This window comes from Apteryx mantelli, chromosome 5, assembly GCF_036417845.1.
Source record: "Apteryx mantelli isolate bAptMan1 chromosome 5, bAptMan1.hap1, whole genome shotgun sequence".
In the NCBI taxonomy this organism is placed as follows: Eukaryota; Metazoa; Chordata; class Aves; order Apterygiformes; family Apterygidae; genus Apteryx; species Apteryx mantelli.
Genome location: NC_089982.1, coordinates 6619304 through 6633071, shown reverse-complemented (window position 1 = coordinate 6633071; position 13768 = coordinate 6619304). Strand labels below are relative to the sequence as shown.

The following is a 13768-nucleotide window of genomic DNA, read 5'->3' as shown; positions in this document are numbered from 1 at the left end:
TCTACAAGAAACTTCCTTCAAAGATAATATGCAACAATTTCACATACTCAAAGGATATTGGTGTTACAAGTCACATTAATTTGTTCCTAAGAGCAGTCATTTTGCATGCTTGTTTTAAAATGAAAAATGTTGAGAAGTGGATTTAGAGCTCATTAAACATGACAGGGAACAGAGGCAGTGACAGAGACAACTATTTATATTCTAATTAAGTATAAACAGTTGTTTCAGGCAATCAAGCAGATTAATAAATTATCTTTGATTATTATAAGGACCCCTGGAGAAACCAAATCTTAACCAGCTCTTCAGAGTCCAAAAGTGAAGATTTGAGTAGCATCAATTAAGAAAACATGCTAATATGTTCTCCTTAAAAAGATGACTTGTCAATAGAACAAAAAAGTAGGTAAAAGGAACTCAGAGCTGCCACGACCAATACCAGAAAATTAAATATAAGAAGTCTTTGGAATATTCCAACAGACATAGGTTTTCTCATGCTACTGTATCAGCAAAGCTAATTGACTTAAGAAAAAATATAATACGTTATTACCAGAGTATGAAGAAAATGAACTCTGAGTATGACCATCACCCTCTTTCCCTACTTAGTGCAAAGGAAAAAAGGAAAAACAATTCCTATGAACACTGAACTCTCTAAATACCATAGGGAGGAAGCTATTGTTCAAGGAACCGAGACATGTAAGAGAAACAGCATGAAAGTAAACCCAGCAGCCTATGAAACTATGACTGTAACTCTCACTACCACAAAAAGTTCATAAATAACCCCAGTGTTACTAAAACCCATGAAAAGCCAAGACAGCAAACTAGCTCCACAGTCACTGTTAAATTCCAAAGTCCTGGCTTACATATAAAATGTAATTAAATTTTGTACATAAAATCAATTCTCTTGTAAGAGTACACAAAAGACGTGAAAAATAAAATTATTTTTGTAAAAGGCTTTCCTCCTCAGACTTCCTCAACCTCTTCTCTGTATTGTAACTTGCACAGTTTGCAGCACACACAAAATCCACCACTCTGAACACCGACTGTTCGTGAAACAACAGATTTCAGCTCAGAAGACACAGTTGCTTAAGCTGACAAAAATTCACAGAAAATAAAGGTGGATTAAAAAAAAAAAAAAAGGAAGAAGAAAAAAAAGCACATAAGTCTTCTGCACTAGTTTAATAAGATCAGATTCAGACACCATAAATCAAATCAGTGCATCTCGATATACTGATGCTGACCTTAAGACATCCATGTAGAAACTACCGGCAATGCAGTGAGAGGTGTTCGACTCAGCCCTAAGTCCTCAAAGATGCAAGTTGTACACATTTTCCTTTTGGAACCAACCACAAAGAAAAACGAACTTTGGGATCCATATAGCTAAGTATTCAATACGTAATCTTAGTAAAAGAAAGTACGTTCCATTACAAAAGCGTCATGTAGTATAGAGCTTCCCTCAATCCGACTGTTGTTTTTTATTGAAAAAGAGGTGTGGGGGGGGAGGAGGGTGCAGAGGGAACAAGGAGAAAGTACACTCACCTTTGCCTGCAGGCTGTGGGACTGCAAATCCAGGTAGTAGAAAAGGTACCCCAGTGGTAACACCAGCTGGTTTTAATTCATTGACACCATACGTTGTCAAGGAAGTTATCAAATTAACTAAGTCCTTCAAAGCATCCTTAGATTCAGCCTCTTTTGCCTGTTCTAACCTAAAGAAAATACAGTAGGTCATATTAGCACAAGTGTATTTCAACTCAAATCGCTTTAATTAGACATTTACTTTGCTCTGCTAATTTAGAGAATACATATTAAGTGAACCACAGCGCACTGAACTTGAAGTATTTTAGATGTTCTCCATTCACATTCATAACAGTAAGTCAGTTAAACATTTGATTTATGATAGCATATGATTTTATCTGCCATAAAAAAATTCACCTAATAGATCTTGCCATGAACTCAACAGCTTGCTAAAAATCAGCATATTCACTAAAACCACTTTAAAATTCCTCTTAAAAACATGAAGCTATCTTATAGAAGAATGCCTAAATAGTCTGTCATTAAATAAATCCATAATTAACTTGCCAGATTACATCTGCTAGTTTGAGAATTAATACTCTATGTTAATGAAAAGGTATCGTAGGATCAACATAGCACCTAGAGGCGCACAATTCTGACGCTGGAAATTGCTAGCAAAATGAAAGCAAAACGAATCATAAAACTGACTACTCAAATACAGAACAATCCTCATTTCCCTTGATAGCCTCCCCAGAAAAGAAAATGGAAAAAAAAACCAGAAGAACATAGATTATTATTCTCCATTCAAATCAACTGCTTACAAATTCAAAGCTTTTCGTCCACTTATCACTGTTTCAGGACACCAAGCTAGGGAAGACAGCATAAGCAAACCAGTTGTGCCTTACTGTTAAGCAAAGTACTCACAAGCTGAATTATCACTTAGTGGCAGTGGCTGGTAACCCAAAACTGAGGGGACAAGAAAGGAGAGGAGCAAGCAACAGCTGGGGATGGTAACACAAACTGCGCAACTAGATCCACAAAAGCGCATCCATTTCCTTAACGCAGAGTGCAGAGAAACCAATCAAAAGTGGTACTGGTTTTTATACAATTGTTTTCTGACCATAAACGTGCCTTAATTTCATCCAAAAATTAAAATGTGTTTTATTCCTGACTAAGTCTCAGTCTCCATAGATCTCAGGAAGAGAGCCAGGGATCACAATTTCCTATTCTCTTATTCAACGTAAGCTGTATTTTTCTTCTTGCTGATAATTCACAGTAAGAGTCCTTAGAAACAGCTCATTCTGCATCCTCCATCTTCTTAGCCAGACATACGGTTGAACCTCGTTCAAACAGCCATTAAAGAGGCACTTAGCTTCTCTATTGCCATTCCACTAATCCTCCATATGCCCTGCGCTTTCACGTCGAGTTGAAATTATATATGCTCTGCTTTGTTCTTCACGGATCTCCTGCAATTTCTTATAAATCACCTTCTTTGCATGCCATTCTGCATTACCAGCTCCAAAGCCTCTCTGTGACTTTATTCCCAGTGTCCACATTTCATATCCGTATAGGACGGTAATCCTTACAACAGTACCATATATCTGAAAAACAGTCTCTTGTCAGTAGTTTTGAGCCAAAACGTATCCAGAGAGAAAACATCGCTATTGCCAGTCACTGATCAATACGTGGGCTTGTCCAAAAGCCAGCTTTTTGGAAATATGCTGATTTGAAGGTCAAAAATAAAACTTAAGGGAAACAGCAAGAGATATGGCTGTTGAAACAGCAGGCACATTTTGAAGCATCTTCCATCTCCTCTGCAATACCCAAATCACCAGCAAATCAAAACCAGCAGTGTGGAGCTGTTTTATATCTGGAAGTGAAACAACTAGCAACAGTGTGTTCCTCTCAAATTCTGCCCCAACTCTGACTGACAATTTGCGGAAAACAACAATGTCACATTTACTAATGTGAGGTAAAGCGAGGTAACTCATACTCGAAACCACCACTCAGAATAAAAGAACAATAAGAATTCCTTAACATCTGTTTCAGCAATTTTGGCACAGAAGATAATCCCAGGTAAAATTATTCCTAAATTCAGTATTTTAAGTACAACAACTACGCTTGATCTCCATTTCAAACAAAGAAACGAGAAAACCCTGGACACTCAGTAACAAATTATGTAATGGAAAATTTAGCCCAACTATTTGGGCGCCAAAACCTAGGACTCTACATTGCCATAACAGTACCAAAAATGAATGACTTGAAAAATGGAGATAACCACCTTAACACTTCTCATTAATGGCCATTACAGCCCTGTTTCTAAGCATCTTTGACCCCAAGACCCTGGATAAGCTATACAACCATAGAGTTCACTTCCACCTTTTGGTTTTAGATTTGAAAACATATATATATATATATATATTTGAACAGCAATGCATGCTTCTTCAGAATTTCAAATCCAAAGAATCAAGACAGATGGAGCATAGATTTAAAGCAGCAGACATGCTAAATTTCTGTCTGAGAACATTTAAAAAAAAATAAAATCATGAATCATGCTTCAAAGTTTTGTTTGGGTGGAAATTTTAATTACAACATTTTATGATGTATTAGTGAGTTAGTAGCATCCTTCCTAAAAATATAGACGTTTTTCTGTATATGTATGTGCATGTGCACACACACACATATCCTAGTACCGTGAAGAGTTTTCTCCAGTATGCCAGTATCAGAGCTTTTATCCAAAAAAACCTCTTCAATGCTAAGTAGCACACACATTTACACATAAGATTTTTATTAGTATCATAATTAATGCAAAAAAACCCCACCCACCACTAGTTGCATCCAAAATACATTTTTCTGAATTCTTATTGAATTTTTAATAGCAAATGTTTTAAAACATTTACTTTCTTAGCAGAAGCACTTAGTGATACAGCAGTACCACTGAAAAATGAAATGAAACAAAACTTCAAAAATGGAGAAGAGGATATAATTTTACTTTTTGATCCCATCTTCAGTTCATGGCAACCTATAATCATTTATTTGTTCAAATCTATTAACCTCTTCTTAAGAAAACTGTTCAGAAAAAGTTCACAGTGATCTGTCGGCATTCTTTGAAGTACTTTTGCATACCTGAGCAGGAGGTCACAGAGGAAGTTGTAGCCTTGCCATATCCTAAAATCATCCAGTAGTGTTTGTGATACATCACTGGAATCTTTGAGAAAACACGAAAGCCCAGCAAACATCTCAACTATTTCTAGGGGAGAAAGGTCATCAGACTGCTGCATGTTCTGAACACACGTGGACAAACATTCTTTTTCTGGAAAGAATTGTGATTAAGAAATTTAAGATTTTACTGACATTAAGCATAGGAAGAAGCAACATTAGTAAAATAAACATGGCAATACAATAGCAGTTACTTAACTATCTCTTATCGCATAACATTTAAAGTGACAGAGAGCTTGGATATGGGTAGGATTCTCAAGTGGCTTCAGATCTGAATTCTAACCTCCTTCTGCCAAACACCCTCCTCTTTTATAATCTTTTCCTTTTTAACTGATAAAACATAAATATATGTTTTAATCTATCTTCTTCCTGGTACTACCTGAAAAATTCAAACGTGGCAACTCAGCAGAATAAAAAGACAAATCTGGAAAGTTGATGCAATTCTAAACCCCTTTTCCATTTAAAGAACAAAATTATATAAATGACTAGCTTAAAAAAACTATGTTACTATGTTAGGTAAAACCCTACTCATAACCTTTGACATCACATCTTATTGCTGCTGGTTAACAATTCTTTGGCTAGAATATTTGCTTGCTCAAGAAATCTTGAATAAAAGGAGACAACTTGTCTCATTCTGCATACCTCTCAGTCTGTATGTTATAACCAACACTCAGTTCACAGATAAATCCCAAAGACCTTTCACAAATCTATAGTCAGATTTCAGGTTGTACTACTGTTTTAAAAGACAGGCACTTCAATTACCTGCTATTTTAACTTTCCAGCCTTCAGTAGACAAGTGCAAATCTTTCTAGCTAGACTTGATTACAAATTTTCCCAGAAGATCAGATCAAAACATGTGATATTGCAAGGATGCTCTTTCGCCTACGATAAAAAGTCCTAACTTCTTTCTTGAATGTGAGATGACTCCCTTGACAGATGTTATCTCTTGAGTCAGGTTCATTTTTAATCAACAAGTGAGAGGGAAAGCAGACCGGTTTTCTTTTTAACCTTGTATTTCACCTGTTGAAATTATAAAGAACTTGGAATATCTTTTGATATGCCAACCTCCCTCTTCTGTGGATCAAGCCAATAGTGAAATGACAACAGCAGTAGCTGCCATACCCTAAATGACGCGGTCAGAACTTTTTTATTTGTTGCACTTCATAAAGTTTTCACACATAAACATACACCTTCTACATTTATCTAAAGTCTATCAAAAAGCTTTTACAGATGTATGCAAAGTAACTATCACCTTTTAAGTCATGTTTGAAAATATTTAACTGATGACTCTTCTGCACTTCTAAAGGAATACTGGACATTCACATCTTTCTCATTGGAGCTGGAAGCACTCTACTAGTGCAAGAAGAACCATAAACTGAAAGTCTATGAAGTATGTGGGAGCATAGTGACATATTTCATAAAACATCAAAATGATTGTGCTGAACCTTAAGACAACCTGCTTCTCAGGGTGTGTGGGTAATTGTTTTTTCCTTTTTCAGTACTTGTAGACTGCTAAAATTTGTGATATTGAAGTTAGCTCATTTAAACAGTTGTTCCAGCCTAAAACTATATATGCTTTTAGACCATTCTACAATTTGAAAGCCCTAAATGTAACATTAGAAACAGATTCCACCAAATTTTGTATCTCAAAACCTAGATACCCATGTGATTTTAAAATCAATGCAACTCCAGTATTTTCATTAACATAACTGTATTCAAAGTGGCTCCTACGCATACACTCTCCAACACTGGTTGTCATCTTGCTTTGGTATAGCAAATTGTTTGTCGCAAACTGGCTGTGCAGCAGCCCTTGCTAAGCAAACCATGAACAGTTCCTTGTAAAGATACAGCACGAATAAAGCATTTGTTACGTTAGCTATGGAAACCTCTAACCAGCTACAGAAATACCCCTTTACGCCTACAGCTTCCATGTGTGAAACAGGACACTATTCGTCTCAAATAAGAACAGGAGACAAAATTGAACGATTCTGGCTGCTTAACCATGCATTTCTGAATAGTCTCGTGATTTCATTTCTGAGAGAAAAATTTACTGTTTCTTTTGGCTTAAGCCAGGGTCTAGGCACAACATCCTCGGGTTGGGGACCTTGCGGGGAGCTGGGCTAGACCACAGGGGAGGAGGCTGTTCCAGCATGCAACCAGTAAGCACTTAGGTATTCAGACTCAAACGTTCCCGTGAACTGTACACCATGCTCCCTAGAGCATTGCCTAGTGCCTGTATTATCCAAGTTTTGCTGTTATCAGGGTATGCCAGCCCCCTGATGTCCTGGATAATGGAAAGTAGATTGCAAATCACTGGCGGTTGTATCAGTCTGACCTGGTCTCTCCCTCCAAAATGAAAAATGTCTGGGAAAAGAATGTTCTCTGAGCATATCAGAATTAGCTCTCCCTGGTTTGCTTAATGCACCAGTATTTACTACAGGGCAGCAGCTTTTATGAGCTTCTAATAGCTCAAAATGCGTCAGCAGAACACATGGAGCTGGTTCCTCTTCCTGTGGCTTCCACAGATGTCCCCACGCTTTCATTGCCAACTAGAGTGGTGCTGAAACAAGCAGCTGGAAATGAGATGCAGAGAGCTTGCCTTGCCTCTGCAAGGGGCTGCTGCTGCTAATTCAAATGAAGGACAGGAAAGAAGAAATTCCCCTTTACGAATTAATGCTATCAGCAAAAATTACAAACTTATGTACCTTCCCGATGACTACTTTTCAATACAGGCAGTTACTAAAGTTGCCAAAAACGGAAAGGAGGAGGTAGAAAGCCTTTCCTTTTGGTCAGCAAAAGTTCTGCACCAAAGCATTAGGGGAAACTGTGTTCTGCAGTGTTAAACTGAAATATGGAAGAAGCAGGCTCACCTACATACACCTCTCATTACATGAGTACTCTGAAACTTTACCAGTATGAAAATACCTATGTGTCTGAACAAACAGCATGTAAGCCTTCCTAGATGTATTCTTTTTCATGCCTACTTTATAAATAAGAAAATTATGAAGGAAAAAAAATCAGATACAAACAATAAACAATATTTGAGAAAGACACATACCATGAATGTATTTTACTACATTGACACTAAGGCCATGACGCGATATGGTCATTAGTACTTCCCCTGCACTCTTCCTCCAAGGCAGATTATAGGGAGGGCACCATGAGGTTATTGCACTGAATAAAAGCTGGAGATCATCCTTTTGAGCTAGTTCTTCCGCCGGGGACACAAAACTGCACAATTTTACTAAGATCTGAAAGAATAAGTCATTAAATATCTAACATTAACACTCCCGTCATTGGTATTTATGTCTAAATTTAACAAAAGCTGAAAACAGTCTTCCACTTAGCATAAACATCAAAAAAGTAATGCACTCTCTTTCCCTTGGTGTATTGTTTCTTTAATTCAAATTAAAGACAAAGTTATTCAACTCATGGTTATTTTACATCTCAATTCAGTTAAAAATGAGTAGCACAAGATTAGTAGGGGTGTTTAAATCTCTTACGCTGGCATAATATACTTGTTTGGATGCTCAGATTATTGCATTCACATACAGGCCACCTCTTACCTAATTTACAGGTAGAAATCCTGCAGTGGGGCAGAGGCACTGAAAAGCAAATTGTTGCTTCCCTTCCTAATGCAGGAAGGGTAATGATGAGCTGATGACAGAGCAACATCCATACCTTCTTGGCCAAATGAAAACAGGCAGAACAGTGGGGCAGGAAAGGTCATCTAAAACAACGCTATAGACCCACCTGGATCTGAATTTCCAAGTTACTCTAAAACAGAAAAAATGCAGCCACACAGCCAAAGATACTGTGCTGCACTTCCTTTTGTACATATTTCAAGGTCATCTGTTGTCCGGTTTGTGTTTCATGAAAGATGATTTTGCCCTGAGACTCCTTCCCAGAAAACTGCAGGAACGTATTGCAAAGCTGCCTGCGTCCTTAGGAGGAGGTTTGGAAACTAACTCAAAGCAGAACCTGGGAGCTACCCCAAACCTCACCCATTCCAGCTATCTCATGTGAGAGCACCACTTTATGGCCCTTGAAGAGGGACAGAAAAGAGCAGAGAAGTAGTGTATTGGCAGGGGACTGTACATTTATCATTAACACTTATCATTTACTACCTCTGATTACTGCTGACAGAAACACAGCAAAGCCATTTCTGAAAGACAGCTCAAAACACATCATGATTTCTGCTTTGGAAGAGAGCCTGTCATGCTAAGATTTAAAAAAGAAACAAACCACACAACAGGCAAATGGGTACATTTTCATACAGTGACAGTTTCTGGGCAGATATTCTAGCTAGTAATTGTGGGAATAAAACTCATCTTCATTTTTATAGAGCTGGTACCAAAATGCTTCACAAATGTTATATTTACAAACCTCAGCACTGCCTTCAGATGCTTGAAGGATGTGATTGCTGACAGACCTCTATGCTTTAGCATACATGGGTACAATAACCCTAAAGGTGTGTCCAATTTGTACACTGAAACTGGCAATATGACCATCTACCCCTTTCTGACAGTAGCTTTCAAGCTCCTTCCAATGAGTCTGATCATGAACACTTATGGGAATTTCTTTACAACAATATCTGTGTTTGAAACTTCAGAAAGCAGAGGCAGGTCAGATGGAGTCCCTGGTCTCCCTGGCAAATCTGCATTTGCAGAAACATCTTCAATTGCTCCGTACCTGAAGCAAAGTACTTGGGGGGAAAATTGTAATAGTACTAGCAAGCTAAGCTGGTTGATTTCCATACTTAAAGAAGAAAAAAACAGTGGAGATGGGAATTTAACTTGAAGCACACTTGCTGAAAGATCCATCTCACTAGAAGACAGCAATTTGTGAAGAATCAAGAAAGAGCAAAACATGGTTCAGAGAAAAAGTTTTTGTAGATTTCTCTCATGAAGCCTTTTCATTCTCTTTTCAAATTTCATAACCTATTTTACCTTTCTTACCTGTACAAAGACTTTCTGTAGTAGCGCTCGGCGCTCTGCGAGAGGTAGCTCATTCTGTGCTCCTCCAACTACCTCAGGCACATGTGGAAGGTCAAAAAACAGATATAGACATTTTACAAGTGTGGAAGGCACTGACATTGTAGTCATGCAGTCCACAGTTTTCTGGAAAGACAAAAAAAACAAAAAAACCTTTTCAGTATATTACTATATTGAGAAAGTCACACTCATGTAATAGTTTGCTCAAATGCTAGCTTTTCTTTCTCATATCTTTACGAGGTGTCCACATGGCAGTACAGATGCATAGTCTATTCTTGAATACCTACCTGAACAGTAACCATAGAAGTAGCATTAGAATTTATTTACATCTCAACAGCATCTAACAGCCATCGTTGGGAGCAATCACTGCACTGCACAGCACAGAAACAAAAGCCGACACTCTCTGCCAATAGAAGCTTACAAGTTAATTAGGAGACCTTCAGCCAAGCCCTCATCAGCTATCTATTCTTTGTAGTAGTGGAAACAGGAGCGGGAGGAGAATTTGTCAATTTGTGCACTAGCTTGGCAAGAAGATATAAGGAGGCATAAGGAGCAAAGTAGAAGAAAATATGAAAACATCAGTGGGAAGAAAAGGCAAATTGGGGTGGACATAAACACAGGTGATGTGTTGAGAGATAAAGGCAGATTAGAGCAGAAAGAACAAACCATGCAGCTGTCTAGGACATTGCCATGTATCAGCTATCTGATGGGGGGGGTAACAGAAGTGGAGGCAGTAGAGCTTCATGACACAGTTCACCATTGCCTTTGGCTTCACTTCATGGCAACATGCTCTCCATGAATGGGGAGCTCAAGGAAAAAGATGAAGTGATTTAAGTGCCATACATGATAGGCACCTGTGGGACACTAAGCAGCATGCAAGAGAAGCCCTTGGGGAACAATAAAAATTGCCTGCCCGATGCAAAGGAACATTCTGAATTGAAGTGTCATAAGAATGATTTGCAACTTAAACCACAGGGAGTTATAGCAGAAGTTTTGAGGAAGTATAATAAAAAAAAGGGTCTTAACAGAAATGAAAAAGGAGTTACAACATCTTCTAGTGTGTGTTCACACAATTCATTATTTTGGTTCTTTTGTCTCTCCCCGCAACTTCTTTTTTAGCCTCTTGATGAAAACTAACCTGTCCTGATGAAGCTAGTAAATTAATTGTGGTGAGCAGCATCCAACCTCTACTTGCTTCTTCACTTTGATTGACCTCCAGAAACTGGACTATGGCACGACTTGCAGCCTCTGTGGGGGGGGGAAAGAAGCAATAAAAATTAAGTTTGAAAGGTTGCAGTGTGGAATACATGTCTTCTCAACAGTCCAAACACTGAGCATTAATTCAACTCTGCCTCACTACTTGAAAATAGAACCAGGTTCAGGCCTACGCTCTCCAGAAGCACTCTTCAATACCCTTCCACATGCACTTGGCATTAACACTAATGAGGTCACCAAATACACATTTTTAGGTCATGTATCATATTTTAAAACCAGTAGGCATATTGCAACAACATGCAGCAACCTTTATTTAAATATTTCAGCTTTATCAAACATGGCGCACCATTTTTCAGATGCAGGAAGTCACCACCACTTACTGGTTTCAGTGGGGAAAATCTAATACTTAATTTATGGAAAAAAAACAATGCACTGAAGGGAAGGAGAGGCGCAGAAAGATAAAAGGAATAAAAAGCAGGAACAGAAAGTAAAATTAAGAGAAAGATCAACAAGTACCACATCCCCATTCTACATTTTTTAAAAGATGAAAAAGCAAGCAAATCACGACTAAATGTTATGATCAAGTGACTGCTTCTGGAATCAGATGCTACTCCTTATCAGTCAGAGACAAATATAAGCATTTAACCAAGAAAACAAGTTATCAGCCCCAATAACAATGTGAAATCCTAATTGCTATCTAAAAGCACACATAGGTTCAGAATTCTATAATGCCAGTCATGACAGCTGCCCATTAGCTTAAAACCATTTTTCATTAATAACTGCAAATCAATTATGTTCAATACATTTAGGCTAAGCTGAGACAGAAAAGTGCATGATACTGCTAAAAAGAGGAATTACAGTGGAATTCAAAGAGGAGGAATAACTCAACAAGTGAAGAAGAATCCAATTTTAATCTTGTCTTGCCTGCTTCACCTGCTGTCAGATTCCCCAATATACACCTGTGGATGAGTCTGCTCTAAGGTAATACATTATATATGGCAGCATATTTATCAAACTTCTAACATTAACTTCAGTTAAAGGAGAATCTTTTGGAGAATCAAATTTGAAAGCTTATAGAGTAGATGATCCTAAAAAACTTCTACAATTGGTTGTTTTACATTCAGAACAAAGTTTTCACAAAAGAGACAATCATCATGATGAGCCAACTCCATCAATCGCTACATGTACTGGTGAATCAACATAACAAAAGACTATGGTATGAAGAAACATTTTTATTAACAGGAGCATAATCAGAAGCTCGAGGGAAATGATTAGCCCCCTTTACTCAGCACTTATTAGACCACATCTGGAATACTGCGTTCAATTTGGTCCCCCCAAATACAAGAAAGACGTCAAAAAACAGGAGTTCAGCAGAGGGCCACAAAGCTGGTCAGAGGCTGGAACAGGAGCCCTGCAAGGAGAGGCTGAGGGGCCGGGGCTTGTTCAACCTGGAGAAGGTCAGCTTTGCGGGCCCCTCACAGCAGCCCCCCAGTACCTACGAGGAGGCTTTCGAGAAGTGGAAGCCAGGCTCTTCGCAGCAGCATGTTAACGGGAGCACCAGAGACAACAGACATAAATTGAAGCAGGAGAGGTTCAGACTGGCTGTAAGGAAACACTATTTCCCCATGAGAATGGCCCAGAGAGGCTCTGCAGTCTTTGTTCTTGGAGATTTTTGAGAGCTGACTGGACGAAGCCTTGAGCCACCTGATCTGATCTTATGGCTGGCCCTGCTGGAAGCAGGAGGTTGGAGTAGAAGCCTTCCAAAGTCCCTTCCAACCTGAATTATTCTATGATTGTTATGTTTGTGGAAGAGAGTTTATCCAATGTCTTATTCAGGGAGAATTAAGACCATCCATACTGTTTCACCCCTTTCACATTGGTGGAAAAAGTATGTTTCCCTAAAGCTGAGAAACTCTCTTATATTCATGTTCCTAGCTGAAATACACAAAAAGACAGAGATTAAATGTATTAATTGACTGGGTATGAGCAGTTAACAAGAGCCTAGCTTAGAAAATACAATGGACATGCCAGAGCCAAGGTTCTTATATTTCAGTTGTATCTAAAATGCCAGAATTCACGCTAAAAGCCATTTCTCTAAATTCTCAGTTAGTGTCAAGCATGTCTAAAGCACATGCTACTCCTCCAGGGCCAACGCCCTGCCAGGCCAGATTAGGTGCAATTTAGTAGACCCCTTCTTTTTCCACTGAACATATACAGAGCCAGGAAATTAGTGCCTGACTGTAAGCATGCAAAATGGTGCCAAATAAGGTATGGAGAGCCTCCTTAGGGCAGGTTTTTGAAAAGCACTTGTGCAACGTGGGTTCTTTTAGTCATTTTTTAAAGTGAGACTCAGAGGTTAAGTATGTACTTCTGAAAATGTTATCAGGCTGCTGGCATCATAAATGGCATAGCAGTTGAACACTATAAATAGCAGTTTCAAAACTGTCAGTCTTAATTAAACATTAGCTAAAACACAGACAGAATTTTAAGTGCAGGAAGAAATTCTCTTGTCATCTGCTCTGAGCAAATTTGATAGCACTATAGTTCAAAATTCATTTCTATCATCAGTACCAGCCTTATTTTAATTTCTTGTACTTTTTCCCTTGTGCTCAAGTAATCTTGCAGGTGTAACGTATTTGTTGCACCCCACCAAGATGTGCTTACCCCTTAAACCTCTGCAGAAAAAAATCACATAATCTAGGTTTTGGACAAGACAACTAGTAGAGATGGCAAAGGAGCAAAAAGAAAAACCTATAAAATATGTATGTACATGTCTTGATAATTATGCAAATGTATGCATAAGTATGACCATCATTATGTGGTTACACAGTTAA

General features: G+C 38.3%; 1 protein-coding gene across 3 annotated transcripts in view; it reads right to left on the bottom strand.

Annotated features, from left to right (window-relative positions):
- WDFY3 (WD repeat and FYVE domain containing 3) overlaps positions 1 to 13768 on the bottom strand; it is a 197966-nt gene that overhangs the window by 106822 nt on the left and 77376 nt on the right. For all 3 annotated transcript variants that reach the window (XM_067297390.1, XM_067297391.1, XM_067297392.1), the window contains 5 exons: positions 10858 to 10967; positions 9684 to 9845; positions 7784 to 7976; positions 4633 to 4819; positions 1534 to 1700 (listed from right to left, as the gene is read on the bottom strand). In XM_067297390.1, coding sequence (XP_067153491.1) covers positions 1534 to 1700; positions 4633 to 4819; positions 7784 to 7976; positions 9684 to 9845; positions 10858 to 10967 — 819 coding nt within the window. The remainder of the gene's footprint in view (positions 1 to 1533; positions 1701 to 4632; positions 4820 to 7783; positions 7977 to 9683; positions 9846 to 10857; positions 10968 to 13768) is intronic.